At 26.4% G+C, this 23794-nt stretch overlaps 1 protein-coding gene across 6 annotated transcripts in view; it reads left to right on the forward strand.

Annotated features, from left to right (window-relative positions):
* Positions 1–23794, forward strand: part of Pask (PAS domain containing serine/threonine kinase) — a 49919-nt gene that overhangs the window by 15588 nt on the left and 10537 nt on the right. For 3 of the 6 annotated variants that reach the window (XM_043039605.3, XM_043039604.3, XM_043039603.3), the window contains 11 exons: positions 545–797; positions 6368–6570; positions 9773–9931; positions 11005–11145; positions 13040–13183; positions 16574–16682; positions 16850–17013; positions 17408–17568; positions 18796–19616; positions 20588–20748; positions 22497–22646. In XM_043039605.3, coding sequence (XP_042895539.2) covers positions 545–797; positions 6368–6570; positions 9773–9931; positions 11005–11145; positions 13040–13183; positions 16574–16682; positions 16850–17013; positions 17408–17568; positions 18796–19616; positions 20588–20748; positions 22497–22646 — 2466 coding nt within the window. The remainder of the gene's footprint in view (positions 1–544; positions 798–6367; positions 6571–9772; positions 9932–11004; positions 11146–13039; positions 13184–16573; positions 16683–16849; positions 17014–17407; positions 17569–18795; positions 19617–20587; positions 20749–22496; positions 22647–23794) is intronic. The other 3 variants (XM_043039610.3, XM_043039609.3, XM_043039611.3) reach the window with 1 other exon arrangement.

Genomic DNA, 23794 nt, shown 5'->3' on the forward strand with positions numbered 1-23794 from the left:
TTAAATGTTCAATGTTGGTTATAAAATAGAAAAAGAAAAGTCTAATTTTCGTCAAAAATATAAAAATTCCATTAAAAATTAAGAGGAGAATTTTTTTTTCCAAATGATTCTACAGAAATTTCTATAAAAATATTTTAAAAGTTGTTTGTAGGTTTCAATAAAAAAAAAAAAGCTTTCATGATTTATACTTAATAAAAATCTTTGCTTTGTTTTTAATGTTTATTAAAAATGTGCCCTAGAGACTTTATTTTATTTAATAAATTTTCTTATCTTGAGTGTTATTATTATTTTGCTCTGTAATTCATCTGCAAAAACATTTTCCTAGTTTTTATTTTGAAATGTTTGTAACAGTTTTGTAATGCTTGTAAAAGAAATGAAAATTCAACCATCTCAATATTACGAAGTTGATTCAATTGTCTTCCCGCGTCATTATCTTATGCTTAAAAGTGCTCAGTATATTTATAAATAAATGTATGTGAATTGTAAGTGGCACTGTGGGTACCTTCTTTGTTAGCCAATATTTTAATACTCCATATTATTTTAGGCACCTTTGCAATGTAGAGTATTAGAGCCAAGCACAAAATCTTGTAGTAGGCTAACCAAAGCTTATTATCATTCTCCTTTGGAAGCAGAAAGCATCCGTCATCAAAGAGCAAAAGAATTTGGCCTTTCGCCTCATCCAACTGATTCTTTTTTACATAATCAATCTTTTCCTGGTGTACGCACAGCCCCAGAAAATGGGAATCAATGCTTTGATATGGGCAATGTTCACAGATGTTCTATAGACAAGTTTAGAGGCAAGTTATTTTAATACATTTTGTATACATTTAAGGTGGCAACTGCTGAAATGATACTGTGCTCTAAATTTCTTGTGGAACTGCTATTACTGATTTAAAATTGCTGAAATCTACTATACTAATTTTCATCCTTTTTTACATAGTCTATCTCTGCACTCAGAAAAAAAAAGATTCTTTACCTTGACACGGGCAACATTTACAGATGATTTATAGATAAACTTATAGACAAGTTGTTGTAATGCATTCTTAATATATTTAAAGTGGCAACTGCTGAAAAGATATATGCTGTATATTATTAACTACATTTTGTGGGACTGTAATCGTAACTGCTTTTAGTAATTATTAAAAATTGCCCACACAAATTCTATCTTGTCTATTTGATTATTTGAAGTTTTTGTCCATTGTTCGGTGACAATGTCATACATGACTATCACGTAATGAAGTAAAGACCTGGAATTTATCCCCAAAAATAATCTTCAGATAAATGAGTATCCGTATTAGAGTGTCTTAATTTTGCATTTTCGATAAATTTTAAATTCATGAAATAACATAAAAACTGATGTGCTCTATACATTTTCTTATAAAATCTACTAAATCAATATACATGTTTGAAAATTTACAAACACAAAATAAAAATATTATATTTTGTAAATTGAGCCATTTTACCTTGTTTTGATTTATTGCCTGAATTTTTTATGCTCATTTTTAGTTATATCTTTTTTAATTATATTATTATTTTTAATTATATGAATATTATATATTCTCTTTTAATTCTATTTGTTTTGAATAACCTTTCTGAGAAGTCTTAAAATTGTGAAATATGCACTTGCATTAATTGTGGTGCAGGGCAGCATGAAGTCAACCAGAAGAATGCCTTTGTCTGTCCCAGAAAGTAGAAGCCATAAATTTTTTTTTTTCAAAATTGATAGCCATGATTTTTTCTTTACTAGCCATGATTTCTTTCCTAAATGTTTCTAAAATTGAAGTTTTGAATTTCTTCGTATGGTGCAATTGCATTGATTGTTGCTTCATTAAATTCCAAAAATTCATTTAAGGAAAAAGTTTAAAAAATAAAAACAGCTTTAAAATCAAATCATAATTAAAATTTATAATTAAAGCTTATAGTTAATTAGGTAAATAGTGTTTTATTCTGCACAAATTCAAAATAAAAAGATTTAAAATCCTTTGGTGGGTGGACAAGTCGCTTTTAGCTTTGAAACACTGACTATCCTGCTGAAATGGAGTACTTTGCCTTTAAATTAAAAACTAGAATTCTGGTTTTCAAAACTGGTGAGGGGTATAAAAAATTATATGAGTGTGTCCATTATTTAATATCAAATTCAGGGTTTTAAAACTCAATGAAAATTTCAGCCAGAAGTTTTAATGCTGTGTTCAGCAAAAATGTAAAATTTCAAATGAAAAACTTGGAAAAGTCAAAATTTTAACGCGACTGGGAATATTTAAAAATTGTTTAACTGAAAAATTGCATCTTATTCAGGAACCTGAAGCAAAACTTTCGGGGGTAAGCCATTTTAAAATTCAAAAATTCGTCGAAAACGCTTACCTCTAGTCACTGTTAATTAGCAAATCTGAGAGAAAAAGGCTGTATGCAATGTTGTCACTGTCATGATGCTATTGGTCAAGAAATTGTACCTCCTTCCTGAACCTTCAATACTTCCTTTGCCTAAAACTGGTTTGCCTAAACCACTTTGCCTTGCCTAAAATTTAACTTTTAAATTGTATATTTCCACAATGCAATTGTTTTTATACATTATGTTGAATAAACATTGTTTGATTTGTAGTTCAAAATGGATTTATTTATTTTTTTTATTTTTTAATGTTGAGCTATAGAATTTTTCACATTTGAAGAAATATATTTAATTTATATATTTTGCCTTTTTTTTGTGTGTGTGTGGCATTGTTAGTTTTTACATGTTTAGGTCTAATCAAACCAATTTTCTTCTTCAAATCTACCAGCAATTTTAAAATTTCTGATGAATTGCTGTCTGACTGACCTTTTTTGAATTGCTTTCAATAAGTTTTGGAAATATATTATGACATCTTTTGTTTTGGTATTTAGCTTTTTATATGACTGAAACCATGAAAGGCATTAATGAAATTTCTGAAAAATAACCATCTGACAGTGAATGTTTTTTGTTGTTGTTTTTAAAATTTTTTTGACGATATAGTTTTTTTTTTAATATAACGTTTTTTATTTGACTGAAATTATAAAAAAAAATTTTTGTTTGCAATCAGGGGCCCCCATTAAGGGGGAAGGTGGGCGCACGATGCGCCCACTTAAAGCTTGGGGGGGGGTATTTACACTAAATAAAACGAATAGTTTGGGGGGAATTTAGACGAGATAATTTTTTTTTAGGTACATAAATAAAAGAAGCAACTGGCAATGCAAGTAAAGTAGCACTATTTCGAACAAGCTAACATGAAAGGGGGAAGTTAGCAAATTTTTTTTTTTGGGGGGGGGGATGAATGCGCCCAAGAGCTTGGGGGGGATGGGGGCCACTGTTTACAATGACAAAATACAAAATTATTCTTTTATAGTTACATTTCTATTGCTAGATTGAGTATTAATTATTCTAAATTTGCAAATTGAAGTTATTTTCTATTATATCTGACACTTGATGTTGGCTGTTTTTTGGGCACTCAATACTTATAAATAGTCAATTTTTGTTCTTACAATCTGAAGCTGAATAGTGATTCTGTGATAATAAAATGAAATATTATTTAAATTAACTTTTTTTAAGTGGACAATAGTTTGATATTCATAAAAAAGGTAATATTTTGAAAAAAGAAATAAAATGTTTAAATAAATGAATTCTGCAATATTTTTGCTGCACAATTATTTGTTATTCTTTATATTTAACTATCTGTTCTTGCTGTTTACTTTACTAAATGATTGTATGATTTATGTTGAATCCAATTTAGTTTTAAACAAAACAATATTAAATTATTAAGAGATTTTATTTATTATATTTCAATTATTCAGAAAATTTAACTGTTGACCCCAAATTTTAATCAGAGTTGAACCTGGATATTTTTCTGCAAAACAAACTGGTTTTACTCTTATTAAATTTAAAAAAAAATTATTACAGATTATTTTTATGATTAAAAGTAATATTGTGAATGTTGTATAAACTATGCAATATATAATTAATGCAAATAAATCTCCAGCCAAGAACCTTGTTCAGGGATGAGATTTTTCCGCTTTTTAGCGGATTTCCGCTTTTTTCACTTTTATCTCTTAAATTTCAGCTTTTTTATCAAAAATTCAGATTTTCTAAAAATTTCACTTTTTTTATATAAGTATTTCGCTTTTTCAGAAAATTCACCGATTTTCAAAGAGAAACAGAAAATTCAAACTACATAGCTACCAATCCTTTCTCATTTTTGCCTATTTTAGCTATTTTCTCTCCTTTTACACGCAGCAGATAAGATTTTCCGAATTTTTTACCCGCGCTCCAGATAGATCCGATTTTCGTAGTTCAAACGACGCTGCTTCTGACAAGCCTTTTAGAGGTCCCAAGCCTGGAATCTGCTAATATCTCGATTCTTATTCACACGATTTTAATATCAAGCATAGCTTTTCATATTTGCGTGTTGCGATTCTTATTCACGCGATTTGAATATTGTACATTGCGATTCTTATTTACGAGATTTAAAAATCCGATTTTGTCATTCGTATTTACGCCTTTTTAAAAACCTATGTAGCGATTCGTATTCACGCAAGTTTAAAATTCAATATCTTGATTTGCTCATGCGATTTATAATATCAAACATTGATTTTCGTATTTATACATGATTTTAAAATAAGGCATTGGGATTCGCATTCACGCATTCTAAAAATTATGCATCATAATTCTTATTTATGCAATCTAAGAATTAAGCATCATGATTCGTATTTAAGTGATCTAAAAATTATGAATCGTGATTTGTATTTACGCATTTTAAAAATTATATATCCCAGTTTGTATTTTCTCATTTTCAAAATCGTATATCTAGTTTCATATTCATGTGATTTCAAAATCCATAATTGTTATTCATATTCACACAATTTTAAGATCAACTATCGCGAATCTTGTAACAAGTAAATTTTTTAAAAATTTAGTTACTATAAAGGTGACTGTTTTTCTAACGACGATTATTAGTATATGTAAGTGTTACAACATCAGAGAAACTGGAAGGGAATATATTCAAAACTTACATTCTGTGCTTGAAAAGAAGAAAAAATAGGATTTGTCACAAGATGTTTGAAGATCGACTAACGACTAAATATAGCAAACATAAAAGATATAGCAAACATAAAAGACATAGCAAACAAAAGCAATCACTTAAAAAGGGCTTTAATTTAACTTTTTTTTTTGGAAAAAGAGTTAATTAATTCAACATCAAAATTTTATTTCTAATTGCTGTTATTTATGCTATAAAATGCAAAATTCTTATCAAATAAAAAAGCAATTATCTAAACAGTTGCTGATTGTCATGTAACTTTTCAAACTAAAATAGCAATTTTTGTATGTTAAGGAGTTACTATATATTTCTACTTCACTGTTATTGATATGTTTCAGAGGGCTCTAGTTAGATTAGACTTTAATATGAACATAATGATTCGGTTCATTGTTAAAGTTTTTTTTTTCTATATAATTTAAAAAGTAATATTACTGATATATTTGCTATAAATCACATAACAGTATTTATTAAAAGAAATGAAATATTAATGTATATTCTCAGTAGTTTTAATTTGCTAAACCAGGTAGTTTTTCAAGTAATAATTGTCTCTTATGTGAACTGAGGAAAAATATAATTTCCAGCTTTATTTTTTCAATTGGTAATTTTTATTTTCACTAAATGTTAAGTATCAATGTAATCATTTATATAATAATAGATTAGTACACAATTGTATGTCAACACATTATTTATTACCTTAAACTGTCTGGAATTTATTATTAAAGGGTTGCGCTTGCGTAAAATTTACTATCGTGGAAATTCAGCTGTTTTGCCTTTTGGCTAATCTCATCCCTGCTTGTTAAAACGATGAGTGATCAATGCCTATTATTAGCTGATTTATTTTTGTGCTTTACTAGTTTATTTTTTGCAGTTGTAACAAAAATAAAATGTATTATAATTATGCTATTATTAGTAACTCACAACAGTGATTTCATTGTTTATTTACTTTTGGATTCAGCATCAAGTGTGATTGACCTCTAACAATAATTTTTATCTGCCGAAATTTATGTAATTATTTTTTATCCTTGTCAACCCTTAAGTGTAATACTAATTTTTTATTATTAATATTTTACATATTTTTCTCTTGTGACATTAACTTTTAAGTATTTCACATTTAGCACTAAGCATCTTATTTGCATGATTTTTTATTCTGAAATTCAACTATGCAGATGTTCAGATGTTATGTATGTTCTTATAAGTTTGGATCATTTTGATAGTGTTGGATATGAATTTGAGTACATTGTTAAAAGGATTTTGATATTTCAAATATGAAGAATTTGAACTTAGCCTATTGTTTTGCTTAATTATTTTTTTTATTTTTTTTCCAGGTGATGATATAAACAGTATCAGCTTTTCTATCCCAAAATATCGTCAGCATGAAAGTGACACACTTAAAAATAAACACTTTGATGGTAGTTGGATGCTATATAAATATATATTGAACACATCTGTGTCTTTAAAGAAGAATTTACATTCATTTCTTCATAACCCGAGTAAAGCAGTTTTAACGATTGATGCCCGTACAACACAGGTATTGTAAAATTTATATAAACCGACTGAAAGTTGCGACAAAAATTCTCTTCTTTGAAAATTTAAACCATTTCTAAATTCACATGTAACATATAATTTATTAAAATATAATCGTTGTGAAAAATTAGATGCAAATTTTAATTTAAAGTTTAAAATAAAAGTTAAAAATCTAAAACTAAGAAAGAAAAACAGGATGTTTTCAGAATTTTATATTCATATGTAGTAATATATGTGTGTGTATACATACGCACTACCCTACCCTACAATAATGGATTAGGCAGTTTGAGTTTTTAACATTTTTTTAAATTTCTAAAGAAATACTTAAAGGATTAATTTATAACTTTCAATATGTTTAGTTCTTGTGATTTTTCATGCATAGCAATAAGATTTAAAGGTTTGGGAGACTGACAATAAATTACAAAAGAAAACAAGTATTTTTAAACACCTTGTGCCAGATAAGTAATAAGCTTACAAGCTTATTGCATTAATTACTTAAGTTGCTATTTGTAATGTAGTTGCTAATGCTTAGAGTAAATGTTTATGGAGATATCGACATTTTAATAAAAAAAAAAATTTTTGTACCTTAATTTTTTTTTTTTTTTTTTTGCTGTATGCATTTTTTGGCTTCATATATACATTTCTTTTGCCCTTTTTTTTTTGCTATATATTTATGAATAATAAATAATTTGAAACAATATTTTTTTGCAATTTAAAATTAACTACAAAATTATTTCGTTCAAATTTAAAGAAAAATTCCTTGCAAACTGTGTGAAATATAATTATTTAAAATAGTTCTTTTATACTGTGCATGTGGAGAAAAAATTAAAACAATTTTTTTTTTTCCTTTTTAATTTTGTAGTGAATCTTATTTGGAAAAAAGTTTGATTTGAATATCTTAAAAATTTAAAAAATTTCAAGCAATTTTGTAAGTAGTGTTTGTACTTTTTAAAAGAAAGCTTAAAAGGATCAGGATTTTTCCACAATTTTTTTGTTTTTGTTTCATAAAACAAAATTTAATACAATAATTGTAAGAAATCCAAAATGTAATGGTATGAGGAAAGGAAACATGCAAAAGAAAACATACTTTTATGGAGGATCCCAAACAATGCCGGTCTCATTTTTAATAAATCTTGTTTTAATAGTACAAAAGGAAATTTTAGGAAAACTCTAGATCGTTTTGAACTTTCTTTCAAAAAGTACAAAATCTTCTTAGGTAAAACAAAACTTAGGTAAGTTCAAAACTACTGACCTAAATCTATCTAAATCAACCTTTTTTCTTTGGTTACCAAATATGATTCACTACAAAATTAAGAAAAATATTTTCTTCACGCATGCGCAGCATAAAAAAGCTACCTCAAATTCTTATATTGTGCAGGTTTAAGCAATTTTTTTTAAATTTTACGTAAATAATTTTGTAAATTTACATAATAATTTTAAATTGCTCCAAAAATATTGTTTTAATCTATTCATTATTTATAAAGTTATAGCAATCTAGTCAACAGTTCAATATATATATATACAGGGGTCTGTCCAGGCCAAATTTACTACCGTTTAGCGGTACCTTGACAAATTCAACTTTAGGAAAAACGGTAGTTTCACAAAAAACTTTTTCTTAAAATTTTATTTTTGTATCCCCTAAAAAACGATAAATCCACATTTTTGTGTTGATTTTTTTATATAATTTTTAATTTTTCGCAAATTATGTCTAAATTTTCACAAAATAGGTACCTCTCAGAAAAACCTAGACAGACTCCTGATACATATATATACATAAAGAGAGAAACAGAAAACTTAATTATCCTAGAAAAAAATTTTCAAATTTGAAAATAAGAAAAACGAGCCCTCTGAAGTTTTTAATAACAAACCTTTGATCATTATTTCTAATAGTCATAAAAATTGTGATTGCCTTTTAAATCGTTTCTTAATTACTTAATAACTTTTCTTTAAAAAACCAATCTTGATTGAATCAAAACATATAATTTGTAATTTTATCTGCTCAGAAGTTTTTTATCTCAGGCATGAAAAATGTAAAAAATTAACTAAGTAAATGCACTAGAACAGTGATTCTCAACCACTGTGCCGCGGCACTTTTGTGCCACCAAATTCTTAAAATGTGCCGCTAAATATTAGAAATGATAACATAAAAATTATAATACTTTTTTTTATTATGAGTAAAGTTTGAATTAAATAAAAGTGTATATATATATATATACTTTTTATAATTTTTCCATGCCTTTAATCGCGTGAACAACTTTGTCGGCGATTGTCTTTTTTCTGACAATCTTAAAATAAGATGGAAGTGTTTAAATTGTATATGACACACAATTTTAAAAAATGTTGTAAGAGCTAATCATTAAAGTAAGCTATGCAATTAATAAACAAATTAACAAAGGATAACTAAAAAAAAAAAAACAAATATATAAGAAACAAATTAACAGAGGATAACTAACAAAAATTAACTAACAATTAAAAATTAGCAAAAAAACTTGTTAACAAGAAATCACAAAAAAGTTGCAGTTAATGTTAAAAAAACTAACAGTTAATAACTATAGAAAACAAACTAACAATTAATAACTGGCAAAAAAATAAATAACTGTTACTAACTAAAAAAAATTGGTCGAAAGAAATAATTAATCCCTTAATAAATGTGCTTTTGTAGTACGTATTATTTTATTTCACATTCAAAATTATTATCACAAACTATTTAACCCAGTGTTTTATAGGTAATTAAACAACTTTTAATCTAATTTTTTTCATTGTGTGCCGTCAAATTTCGAAATCGTTAAAAGTGTGCCGCAACAAAAAAAAGGTTGGGAATCACTGCACTAGAACTTTGATTATTCGAATTTCTTTCATCCAAATACTGAATTTTACTAAATTCAATTTCAAGGTTTTTTTCTTTCTTTATACTTGTGCTTATTTGTTTTTCTTATTTAATATGGTGTCAATACATAAGGTACTTGACATACTTGATAAGAAAAAAAAAGAGATTGTCTTTGTGCTTAATTTGAATGTGACTGGCTTTAATGTGCAGATATTCCAATAAAAGTTTTAAGAAACATTTTTGATCACCATCTACTTTTGTGTTGAAATATGCAACTGCAAAATAAGTTTTTGCACCCGAAACACTATATGCACAATGACACAACTTATTTTAATGTTCTTGATTTATTTGTAAGATTCCCATTTTTTTTTCTTTCCAGATCTTGACTGCTAATCATAGAGCCTTTACTTTACTTGGTTTAGATGAAATAAACGCTTTCAAACTTAAGGATTTTTTACTTTCTTCAGATGACCAAAACTTATTTAGTGAAGCAGACTTGAAGCCAAATGGGGAAATAGTTCTTTTTTCTGGAAGAGTGGTAATGTGTATATATATATTTTAAATTACTATATAAGAATACAAGATAGGTAAATGTCACTATATATTTTGCTAAAACATTTCTCCTTCTTACAGCAGGTCTAAAAAATTTATATAAATTGTTATGATTTAAAAATAAGTAATAAATAAAGTAATTTTTGTCTATGAAAAGCAAGTAGTGACTTAAAAGTACAAATAACTTTCTTTTTAAGTAAGTAAAAGGGTGTTTCAGATTTATAAGGTATCATATGCAACTAAAAAAAAATTTTCCTCTTAAATGTTTTAAATGCAAATCTTTACATTTTAGTCTGTTGCTGTAGTATTTTCATTTCGCTGCAAGAAAACCAGTTTTCTCCCTTGTTACTCATTATTGTTTTTCTTAAAGATTAAAAGCAATTTTAAAAATTTTAAAGAAAGATCACAATCAATCTTATTTTAATCATAATGGTTTTACATAGCTTTTTCTCACTTGCATCCAGATTATATTTCAATAATGGACAAAGTGAAAGGTTCAAGACTAAGATTGATATAAACATACTTTATTTTAATTTGTATGTTTTAAATTGGTATAAATTATTACTTAGCATTTAGTATATCCCAATTTTTTTTTATCAACAATTAGCTCAACAAAAATTATCTAAAAAGAAACAATTTCTATAATTTAGTCCTTTTTTTTTCTCTCTATCTCTTTTTTAAAGCTTTGTGTGTTTATTACTAATACAACCTGCAATTTTTAGATTGTTTTATTAAATGATTTTTTATTATTTTATTAGTACTCATGCAATTACTTATTACAGTAAACTTATGATAACATTCAATTAATTTACAATTAAATATTAAATGTTTTAGATTTTTATTTTTTATATTTTAAAATAAAATCTGTATAAATATTTTGAAATGAAGTACATTCTATTATAAAATTTTGTTCCAAGAATTGAATATACATTTTGGGTTTTTTTTCTTCTCCCCACAAAAATATGTAAGATTGCTCTGAATTAAAAAAAAAAATTGTTTTGTTTTTCCAACCCTGTTTATTTTTTGTTATAACTGAATAATGTCCATTTATATTTATAGATGAATTTAGTAACAAACATCAAGGAAACTGTGCCTGTCTCTGTCTGGGCTAGACAAATATCTACAGCTTCTGAGTTTAGATGTCTGGTAATTATGGAGCCTGTTGAGCGACTAATGGGAACTGTTAAATTTGATTTAACGGTAAGATAGCTTGATTAAGACTAAAAATAATAATAAGCAACCTTTTGCAGCCTACTTAGGCACCCTTAAAAATGCAGTGTTTTGTAGCGTTTTTTCATCTAGTTCTGTGATGGTATGACATTACAGTGCTTCAAAAGCAACTGTACTGGATTGTAAACTTGAACTTATGTTTATTTAAAGAAGGGTAGAAAGAAGCCCTTTTAATCCATTAGTTTGAAGATTAAATCAGGGTTTGAAAATAATCAAATCAGTCAAATTTAAATTGCCTTTTTATTCTCTTAATCATGTGTCAGGTGCTTATATTGCATCTATGCACTATCTTAAATTAAATAAAAATTCATTTTACAAGTAGTTAATTTTATAATGTGACATTTAAATTGGTTTATTGTTTTATTTTATGCATATTTTAAAAAATATTTCTGAAGATTTTAGGTATTTTTAAAGTTTTACTTAAATACTTCAATTACATTTATTATTTTTAAAATTTGTTTTATATTTATTGATTTACATTAAAGATTATTACAAGATTATTATAAGATATATTATTACAAGATTATTATAAAGATTATTATTACAAGATTTTATTACATTTAAATTGCATGTCAATTAATATTAAAGTTGCATGTCATCTGATAATAATAAAAATTAAATAAGATAATAATAAAATAAAATAATAATAATTAAATAAAATAATAAATTTTTTTCAAAGCCTGGATGAAATTCTGTTTATGAATCATGAACGATACTTCTTGAAATCTTATAGAAAAAGGATACTCCCCAAAAATTTCACTTGTACTTTAAATATTGACTAAGTGTTAGGTGCAGCATAACTTATCTTGGTATTTTCATCAGAAATGAAAAATCCAACTGATCATGCCTAAATTCTTACAAAAGTGAATTAAAAAAAAATCACTCCCAAAATCTGATTTCATATAAAACTGAATAGTTTAATTTTTTTGCAAAAATCAAGATTAATGTATATGAATCATAAAATTTTTTAAGCAAGTGGCTAATCAAGCTATGGTTTTGATGCTATATCTTATTAATCTAGTTCGTTCTATCTTTGCAAGTATAAAATTGTTTAGATATTTACAAATTCTAGAATTGCCACCAGACATTTTATCCTACAAATTTGATTTCAGAAATATATTATAATTTTTTTTACTAAATATCTCCTTTGTTTTAACAATGTAGGTGTGTTTTTTTAAAGCATATTAGGGAGAAAAAAATTTTCACTTGAAAAAAATTACTCTTCATGCCAGAATCATAAAGATAGGTGCATGTTGAAGATGCATGCAAGTTTGTAATTAAAAATCAGTTTGTATCATTTAGTATGTTCTATTAATTTATAAAATAACAATAGGTTCAACATATTTACACCAAGAAAAATGCAATCTTACATTCTCTTCATGGTTTTCTTGTCTTTTTTTTTTTAAATTATTATTTTAATAAAATTTTGTAAAATGCTTTAGCAAAAAAAAAAAATAAATAAATTCTGTTTCCGTTAGCATTTTGATAGTCTTTCAGCATTTTGTTTTAAATGCTCTTTTTACAAAAACCCTGCTTTACGAAAACTCAAGTGTTGGTTAATGTTGTAAGACTCATATTTTGATTGAAAAATACTCTTAACCCACTGACGGTTCGGCACATAAAAAGTCATATTTTGACCAGCAGTCTTCTCGGCACACCAAAACCGGTTTTCCCACGTTATTAGATTGAAAACTGGTGTATTGGGGAGAAACATTTTCCCAATTTCGCCCATTTGCTAAACCACCAGTGGGTTAATACTCCACTTTAGACAAATTAAAAATAGAGATAATGATTTGTCTGTTTCATACAGTATTTTTGTTTAGATGGTTTTTTTCTTTTATTTATCTTGTTTTATTTTTTATAGGGCACAATATTTGATTGTGATGTAAGCTTTGCTAATTTGTATGGTTATGAAACTTCTGATCAAGTACTTAATTCAAATATTAAAGAGTTTATTCCTTCTCTGGAGTTAGAATGGGAAAATCAGCAAGAAGGTGTTATTTCAGAAGTAAGGATTTTTCCATTACAGGTGCATTCATATGCATTTTATGCTCTAATCTGTTATTATTAAAAATAAATTAAATTTTGAATAACTTGTAATAATTTTGTTTGAATTTCATTTCCTTATAATTTTGGCAGTTTAAAAAATAATTTAAGTTTGTCAAAATAATTCTATACAAACCAAGTTGCTCTTTTTTTTTAATTCGAAAAACATGTGCAAAATTATTGAATAAATTTGTTTACAATGTATATTTACATAAAAAATATTAGATTTCTTTCATAGCACTGAACTCTTTATAATGGCATGAGCTAGAAAAGTACATTATGAAAAAATATCAATTAAAGCAATTATTCATTTAAATATTTTACTATAAACTAGTTAAAGACAGTTACTTTTGAGTTGTATTTTTTATTTTAGAAAATTCAAATCACTCTCTTTAAGTCATGCATCAAAACTCTATGTAAACAACAAATTGAGTAATAAAAACTTTTCATAAATGTAATAAGAGCTTGCTCAGATTGTTCATGTAAATTAATAATTTTATGAAAGATACATTAATTCTGCTTTGGCAAAATTTTAATGCTTAGAAAAATATTGTCAAACTACGCTGTGGTGAAACCGTCTGCAGACCCTGTAACATGTTCACTATAAATGATGGTTCATAATATCCAAAATTTAAAAAAAATATTTTTTAGTGTATGGTAGTTGAATTATTGAAAATAGTGATTGTGATTTTACATAATTTGTTTAAAAAATTATTAACAAGCTAAATAGATAATAAAACAAAAATTAAAGAGAAAAATACTTAGATAAAATTGGTTAGGATTTCACATATTATGAAAAGTAGAATTCATCAATTTTCTTATCTACAATATGCAAAAAATTCAAGATTTTCGGATCCGCATTTTCTGTAGAAAAAAACATAATTAGTATATTTTCTGCTGATTTTACTTCAGATATAGATGATGCTTACACAGTGCCGATTGATTGGTTTTATTTTCAATTCCTTTAATAATTTCAACTTTGTCCTCTATCAAAAAAATACTTTCCACTTTGCAGAATTCTCCATTTTCACAGTTTTTGAAATAAAAGTCTTGTCTCAAATCGATAATGTAAGAATATGAAGAGAGCAGCTGTAAAACGAATTAAATTGTTTCCCCTCTTGATTGCCAAAGGGTGATTTGTGAAGAAAGTGTAGAGAACAGAGTGATTCAAACATAAACTTTGTAAAGAAAGTGTAAAGAGTGATTTGTAGAGATACGAGAATTCCAAAAATTCAGCAGGGGACCAGGTTAACTAGTTTTAGAACAAGCGTGGGAAAAGGCAAGAAGAGAGACTTTTTTTCTATATCAGGGAGTATGAGAAGAATGTGCTATTTAAGGACAGGTTCAACAATATAGATAAAAGCGATAAGCATAAAGAAGTGAAATATGGCACACTGTAAAGGAATGCTGTCATTTGCAGTCATCATTGCGTAAATTATCTTTGTATATAAGTAAAATGGTATGGATTTCTACAAAAGCTGATTTTCCAAATGATAAAATAAATTTAAAAAACTTAACACAGAAGGGAGCTTATTAAGGCTGAAGGCTATATTAGAATGTAAATTATTCATTTTTATGGATTAATATTGCCCAATGATCATTGATATTGCATTTTAAAAATATTGAAAATAAGCTTCGAAGTTCTATATTCAGTATAAGAGAGTTACAGAAACAACTTTTGAAATCCTCTTTTGTTCAATTTTGAATTTCTCAGTGTCTTAAATTTTCTTGAAACTCTTTAAACAGTTCTGTAAACAAAAAACGAGCAAGGGATTTACTCAATGAACACAGTAAAGGATTCATCTCCTCAACCTCTGAAATTTTTTTTTCAAAAACCAGGTTTAAGCAGATGAAAGCTATTAAGAAAACTCCAATGTCAAGATAAGCATTCCAAATGAGAACATTAAAAGTGGTTTTAGAAATTTCAACTTCCAAGTCGAGAATTACATTATAACAAGTGAGGGGTTACTTTGGGATGGAATCAAAAATGTGTATAAGGTTGGAGAAATGGCAAAATTTGTCGAAGGAGCAAGGTCATCAAGAAAACTCTTTCATCAGAGTTAAAGAGCATTCTGAATGAGGACTTTTAAACTTGTTTCTTAAACTTCCAAGTATAGGATAACATTCTACCCTACCAAATGAGAGATTACTTTGAATACTGTAAATTTAAGAAGGATTTTGTATTTCAAAAGTATTTTTAAAAAGGAAAAATCACAGGAATGGCTGAAACTAATTTATATTAATACGATAATAGGATTTCAAAAACAAAATGTGTTCTTCTGATTTCATTTTCCCATTTTCTGTGAAAATTTTATAATTCTGCATAAAAGATTTTTATACTAAAAAATAATGACTGGAAATATTTTTTTATGTAAAAATGAACAATTTATTATTGAACATTTTAATCACATGTATAAATGTTTTAATGCTTAAAATTAAAAGTATGTTTTTTTTTTTTCAAAAAAAAATATCTTTTTTGTCATAATTTTTATTTTGAGCAGTTATACTTATCCGTATTTTATTATAGCCTCTATTTTATAGATTATAGCTTGTTTTGAGTTATATGAATTTGTATGTTCTAAATAAATTGCTGCCAAGATCTTTATCAATGAGAACATATATGCCTAGGCATTTTTTTAGGCAATTATTGTTGGCAAGGGATTTCATTTAAACTTTTTTAATGGCCTCCTTTTATCAACAAAATGTAATGATTCAGTTCTCATCTTTAAATTTTCTGGCAACATATTTTTACCAAATGCCCGTAACCTATTTTTTTTTTCTTTTTTCCTGTGAGTAAACTTACCTAATAGAATATTCAAAGTGAATGTGAGCCCTTTTCTTAAAAATTAATTATTAATTTTTCCTTCATATTTTTATTTTGTGTGGGGTAAAACATTATGGTCTTTTTTTATTTTGTTTTAAACAAAGTAAACTGTCTTCAATATGCAAACCAATACAATAAGAAACTCTTTTTTTTCTTAAGAATTAGATTAACTCCGGCAATGAAAGAAAATTATGAAGAAAAAAAATTATAATATACTTAAAAGGGCAAAAAACAAACTAGATTAGCAGCAAGAATGTTGACCGAAATTAAATTATATGTGAAATTGGTTTAGGCTTACCTTCTAGTTAAGAGTTTAAAATTTCTAGAAAATAATATATTTTAATATTATTGTTTTAAATCTCCATTCAAAAAGCTATGCTACATAATCTCCATAAAACTGATGCAGTAAAGAAACCTAAGATACAAAAGCCCATAAGTATAAGTATAGATCTCATGTATTGTGAAATTAAAACAATATTAATTTACTGTTGTAATGTATCAGTTTTCTAATTACACTTTTCCTTTTAGAGTTGCCTTAAAATTTGTACTACAGGCAAAACGAAGGACAACTTTAAATTTCCACTCAACATTAATATAAAGCATTGCTCAGTAGACGAAAGCCTCGAATCCTTCTCAGGTACTTCATAAATTTTAATTATGGGTTCTTATTTTATCTTTTGCTATTCATTTTTTAATTATTTATTTATTTTTTGTGCAAAAGATATTTTTAGAGATTCTGAAATTTTTTTAATATGCAGCGTACTTTTTTGTAAGTTTTTATTCTTTTTTTCTTACTCTTTGTAGGTGATCAGCTTAGATCTGAATTACCAGCTTATGAAGGAACTGTTTCAGTTTTCAGCACTATTAGTGGAATGATCACCATTTTACCCAATGGATCTATTCACAGTTGTAATACAAATTTTTCTATGATGTTGTTTGGATATGCTCAAAGCGAACTTGTTGGAGAGGTAAAATATGCATATTTGTTTTAGATATTTTTATTTGTTAAAAAGTTTTAGATCAATGCAATAATTTTTAAATTTGTAATAATATTTAGATAAATTGAATATTATTATACAAATTTTTCTATGATGTTGTTAGGATACTCTCAAATCGAACTTGTTGGAAAGGTAAAATATTCATATTTGTTTTAGATATTTTTATTTGTTAAAAAGTTTTAGATCGATGCAATAAGTTTTAAATTTGTAATAATATTTAGATAAATGAAATACTACTAACTTGTCATTTAAAGTTGAAAAGCGCAGTTATACCCAACTCTTATATGCTTAATAATAAATCAATAAAAAATTATTGCTTATACATATAGGTAATTCTTAAATTTTTGACATTTTGTTAATTTAGGATATTTCTGTGTTGATACCTACATTCTATGATGACATTGAATACCTGGATACAAATTCTGTTGCTCTTCCTCCTTTTGATGATGATGATGACTCAAATGCTAAATGCTGTAATTCTGACGGACGCACCACTGCTGACTCATTTGTTCCAGATCCTCCCAGGTTGACACTAGATTTATTAGTGCTAGTTTACATATTATTTACACTATAGAGATTGATTATAAATATTTAGAACCTTTTAATCAGAAAACTGATATAATTGTTTATTAAAGTAAGAGTATAATTGCTGGTTAGTAAATTAAAGTGATCGTGCAATATAGGGTTGGCCTGATCTAAATCATGTTAAAAATAACGATTTAAAACACTTTTTTTTAAAATTGTAATTTTGGATTTAAATCACCTGTGACTTTTATTTATTTATATTTTTTGAGAAAATCATCGATTTATACCAATTTTTAAAAAAAAAATCATTAAGTATATTTATGCAAATATATTTTTTAGGGTGTAATTCGTGTTAAAGTCTGATTTTATTGATAATGGAGGTTTTAACAAAAATAAATAATAATAATAATCAAAGTGTAAATTATTATTTTTCAAAATAGACTAATAAATAATTAGAGACTGAAAGTGGATCAGAGGTTAAACTTTTAAATTATAATTCCATTAGCTATGTGTAAAAGAATTTGCTAGAAATAAACAATTTTGAGTTATATCCATTTAGTTTTATGTTCATTTGAATACTTTAAATACTTTTAAAATATATTAAGTATGTAGTTAGTCTTTAACAATTTTAAAGAAGGATTTGTTCTGCCCAGTTCTGTTTTCTTTGATGTATTCTTATCTAAACTAATTTATTGTTCATTGAATATCTAACTGACAAATTATCTCCCCGTCTATAAAAATTTTTAAACTTAAATAAAATTATTTTCTTAATTATCTGTTATAATTGCTGTAATCTAATTATTTTTAATCATTTTGTAATAATTTTAAGAATTTTTTTAACAATCTGTTAAAAATAAGTCTGCTTCCTCTTAATTACCATGAGTTATAACATTTTGTTGTTTGCAGCAAATATTGACGAAAAAAAAAAGAACACATCAGTGTTACTTTTTATAGAATAAAGCATGTAAAACATCTTGAAATTGTGCTAATTTGAATTTTGTTAATGTTACATATATTATTGTACTTTTAATTTATTTCTTATAACTAGTTTGGAAAGGTGGTTCCTTACTTTTTCTTTTGTTCTAATATATTTCAACAATTTTTTAGTATTATCTTTTGTGTATTTTAATTACAGCAATAATTTTTTATACAATTTATTAAAAATATAATTTATAATCATTATATTTTGCTGTTTAAAATAATTTTTTTTACTCATTTCTTCACTAGGCCTATTAATCCTTTAGGGAGACCTCTTAATGATGAAGATATAGACCTTGCGTTTAGCCCACTATCAAGAAACAGTTTATCTTCAGGACATTCCTTAAACTTTGAAGACTTCCAAGACAGTGATAATATAAAACTGCCTGTGGGTTCATCAAATTTATCATCTACTGATCATTCTTCAAATAATGAAGACTCTCCAGATAAAAACTTCAAACAATCCTCCCTTCATTCTACATTTGAGGATAGTGCTAACTGTGATATGGTTAAAAATGAAGAGCAATCTACATCATCTCATGGCAATAGTTCAAGGCAAATGTCTTGCAGCGAATCTCAAGACACTATTCACTCTGGCACAAATAGTTTTGCAGAATCTGATATAAATGCTAATGTTTTAGAATTTTCAGATGGTAAGGATAGTCCGGACTGTTCGATAGTGCTGACAAAGGCTGTTTGCAGTGATAGAGAGGAAGAAGGTGATAGTTTTGATAGTGAATCTGATGATTCAAAAAGCGGACACTCTGAGAGTGAGAGTGAATCATATGACAGCGAGGATGATGTATGTTCAGAAAGTGAATTGAGAAAAGATGTTTCTTTTGATGATAAAAAAATACATTCGCCTTTTCCCTGTGACTGCAAATATGAGAATACACATGCTTTGGAAAAGCATTCTTCCGATTGTGTTAATTCTAGAGCATTCAGCATGAAAGTTTCGACTCCAATACATAACAGTCAAAACTCTAAATCTTCACATGATCTCTCTAACCAAAGTATTCCAGATGGTGTGTATATAGGCATTGGCAGGCATAAGGAAGGCACAGATTTAGGTAATGTTTTATGTTGTTGAAAATAAATTAGACTTTGTAAACTGCTAAATGACATTATCCGTTTAAGGAAACAAGTTAAGCTTTTTTTTTAATTTAATGATTTTTTAAATCTATTTTCATAATCTTATTTGATTAAAAATGATAATTTTTCATTAACTGATTTAAATAACTTCAGCCTGATTTTTAACTAACGTTTTTTCTTACTTTCATTGTTAGTAAAAAAATTTTTTTCATTTGATTTAATCCAAATTGGATTACTACATAATTTTATCACAATATTTGAAATAATTAGTTTGGGTTAGTATATGCCAAATCTGAAAACAAACTTAGAAATAGTTCAAATTAAATATCTCATTTTTTGCAATAAGTTATCTTTGTATTTTCTAAATATTTTATAACCAATTACTTCGTAAAATAAGTTTGAAAGACACCAAAATGACTTAGGCATGGAGTTGGTGAAAATGAGGGACGAAATAATATGTATGTACCTTATGTTGCAAAAAAAAACTCATACTACAGTTCTTATCACAAAAATATTTTTTTATTAAAAGTCGAACATAACAGGTATATGTTATTTTGTTTCAATATGCTGATATTAATAATATTGCTGAATAAAATTTTGTGGTTAGCTTTATACCAAACAAAAATAAGTAACAGATCCTGTACTACATTGGGTTCGTTAAAGTGGTTGACCATTTTGTAAAGAAAATAAACTAATATTTAAACAATTTCTGAAAGAAGCGAACTCTAAGGCTAAAACTGGGAAACAGCTTCTGGAATGGGAATGTTGCATTTTGGTACCATCTCGATTGCAGTTGGCACCATAAAGAGCTTAACTCTATTTTATTACTTTTAATTAATAAAACTTACCATAATTTTTTTTATACACACTTTTTTTAATCATTTAATTAACTTCATTTCATGTGTCTACTCACTTTTTCTTATTATTCAATTGTTGTATGTTCTTTTAGCTATTGAATATTGTGTAAAAAAAGTTATTTTGGACACTGGGAAATTCTTATACTGTATATGGGTGTCTCGTGATCCTGAAGAAATCAAGGAAGGTTCTCCAGTTAATAAAACTAACAGCAGCCATTTTGAATCCTCAGGAACTTCACAATCTGGTACTGAGGTTAGCTTACATTTGTTATTTTTCTTGAATGTATGTATTTACTCAATTGAATGTTATTCTAAGTTAAGGTTCAGTTCATTATCAGCTTTTTTCCAAATGTTCACAAACAATTTGAATTATTTCTAAACCAAACGTTTTACTTATAATAAAAGATATTTTAGTGAAATATTAATTAGTCAATATTTCACTAAATAGTGTAAAGTGAATAACTTTACAGCATTAAGGATTACTTTCATAAAAAATTCTTATGATTTCAATAATTTCAGAGTTCTCTATCATTGAAGAATTATTTGATCTCAGTACCTGTTGGAACCAATAAATTTTCTTTATATTTATTTATAAAAAACGTTGGTGAGCTTAAACATGAAGTCAATTGAGTATGAATTTTGTTGTTTATGTAGCTGTTTAAAAAAATATAACCACAAACTTAATTGATTCTGTTACAATTTTTTTTTTTAATTTTTGCATTTTAATTCGGAAAAAAAAATACTTTTAATTTGTGTATAGGTATTTTCTTAATGGCAAAATTTGACAACTTGTTAAAACTGATAAAGCTTCCTTGTTTTATTTTTAATTTTTTCTCCAAATGTGATTTTCTTCACTGTAATTATATAAAAATTGCATTCCAGTTTTTACACAAACTGCTAGTGGTTCAGTTCTTAATTTATTTTTCTAAAACTATTATGTTGGTTCATTATGGATTGTATGTTATAAATGTCACTTGGAAATACCTTAAAGTGGGTACACACTTGTTTTAGCTAATAATTTAGTTATGTTTAATTAACTATGTTTAAATGTGAATGAGTATTTTTCCCCCCTTTTCTTTCACAAATATATTTATATTTTTTAAAGAATTTACTCATAATGAGTGAAAAAAAATTACAACTACAGTTCTATGATTAGAAAACAAAATTTCAACAGTGTGAAATCACTCTGCAGAAGAAAAAAAAAACTCTCTGCTGTAAAGTTATTCACTTTTAGACAGGAATAAAAATTCTTTCTTAAATATCTTGAAAAGTAATAACACTTAACTACGATAACGAAAATTATTTTTTTAAATCACCGAAAACATTTCAAAGCTGAAAAAAATATGTAAGATCACTATTAGGAAAAATTTATTTTGAATAATTTTAAAAAATTTGACTGAGGATTTTAGAATAAATTGTCCTAATGATAGTTGAACAGTTTATCACTAATATTTTTTAATAAATATTTTTCTTACAAAGTTTAGTTACTTTTTGATTAGCCAAGCACAAGTGATAAATCACCAAAAATTAAAAAACTTCATCTATTATTTTTATGTTGTCTATTTTTCAACACCTAAAAATAATAAAAAAAGTTTTATTTTTTTCTGCTTGACTAACAGGAAAAAAAGTTTCAAATTTTAATAGGGATATGTTTTAATTTTCCTTCAAAATTAGCGCAAACTTTAGGGGAAACGCAATTAACTAAATTTCTAATTATAATTTTTAATAGACAAAATTATTGCCTGCCCTAATTTTCTTCAAAGATGCAGCGATTGTTGCAATGAACTGTTTTAAAGCAAATTAAGATTGCAGAGATAGCACTAAAATTATTCACTAACTTCGAATACCCATATCACATTATTGCTTCAAGGTTTTCACACAGTATTTTCATCCTTGTCTTGCATATTTTGTAGCTTTTTGTAATGCTTTGTTTAAATAAATTAAATAGAATCTAAATGTTTAAGCCGTATATAATTTTCTAATGAGTTTCAAATTGCACAGGAAAGTGGATCATCCGTCAATAGCTCTATGCTACTTGAGAAAGATTACATTGCTGGCCCTTTTTCTGAACATTATACAGTGGTACAGCATTTAGGAAAAGGTGCTTTTGGATGTATCAAAAAAGCTTACAGAAAGATTGATGGGCTTTTGGTAGGTCATTTTTATGTTGCCTATATATGTTACGTTTATACAGTACAGAACCCGTTATCCGGAAATCAGAAAACCGGAAAACCAAAAAACCGGAACGAAATTCGATACATTTTCCCGCCATTTTTTAAACAAAATTTTTTTTTCCTTATAAGATTTTAGGATTTTTCTTTCTTTTTTGAAAGATGTTCACCTTACTGTGACGCTTATCGTCACTTAATTCAGAATCACAATAAAACATTTAAAATAGATTTATCGTAAATTGCAAAATAATTGATTAGATTTAAAATACTGTGGAAACTTCCATTAGTACATAGAACTTAAGCAAATACAAATAAACTCTCTTGATTAAAGTTAAGAAATACGTGTCGGAAAGGGTTAATCAGAAGTCTATAGTCCAAGTTTGATCTCTTGTGTGACCTTTCCAGAATTTAGCAATAGTTTTATCTTGCAAAAAGTTTAGTATAAAAGATCAACAAAAACAGTAGCAGAAGAAGTAGAGAGAGTAGAACCGAGTCATTTTGAGGTTCACCAACTTCCAATATGAACATCAGTATGGGTAAGTTCTCTCCATGCCAATTAGTTTATTTGTTACCAATCAAAGCCTTTTAATTAATTTAATTTGTTTTTTAAATTTGTATTTGATTAGAGCATTGTTAATTTAAGTATTTTAAATAGTTGAGGTATGTAAATTAATTCGACAATATATGCATAAAATAAACGATCACTGGTTATAATTAATAGTAGTAGTTTTGTGTCTGTAAACCACCGTAACAATATGGTGGGAAAAAAAAAAAAAAAAAAAAAAATACACAACGCAATTTTGTACAAAAAAAAAAAAAAATACATAAATAAATAAATTTAAAAAAAAAAAAAAAAAACTTTTTTGTTAAAAAAAAAAAAATTATATCACAATCATGTATATATAAGCATAAAAATATGCTATACTGAATAAATTGAATCCGAGCAATAATTTACGCTTCAGTAAATTAAAAGATTAATCTTTAAAAATTACTAAAAGCAACATATATAGTTATATTTAATTTCCCTTTTAAGAAAATGGAGAGACTTCCCATATCTGTTTTCATTTCAGTCATTTTTCTGCTTGCGGTCACATTTATTTCTGTGCAAGCCTATGAAATCAAAATGTG

Source organism: Parasteatoda tepidariorum, chromosome 2, assembly GCF_982258835.1.
Source record: "Parasteatoda tepidariorum strain Cologne lab strain chromosome 2, Ptep-v5.0, whole genome shotgun sequence".
NCBI classification, from domain to species: domain Eukaryota; kingdom Metazoa; phylum Arthropoda; class Arachnida; order Araneae; family Theridiidae; genus Parasteatoda; species Parasteatoda tepidariorum.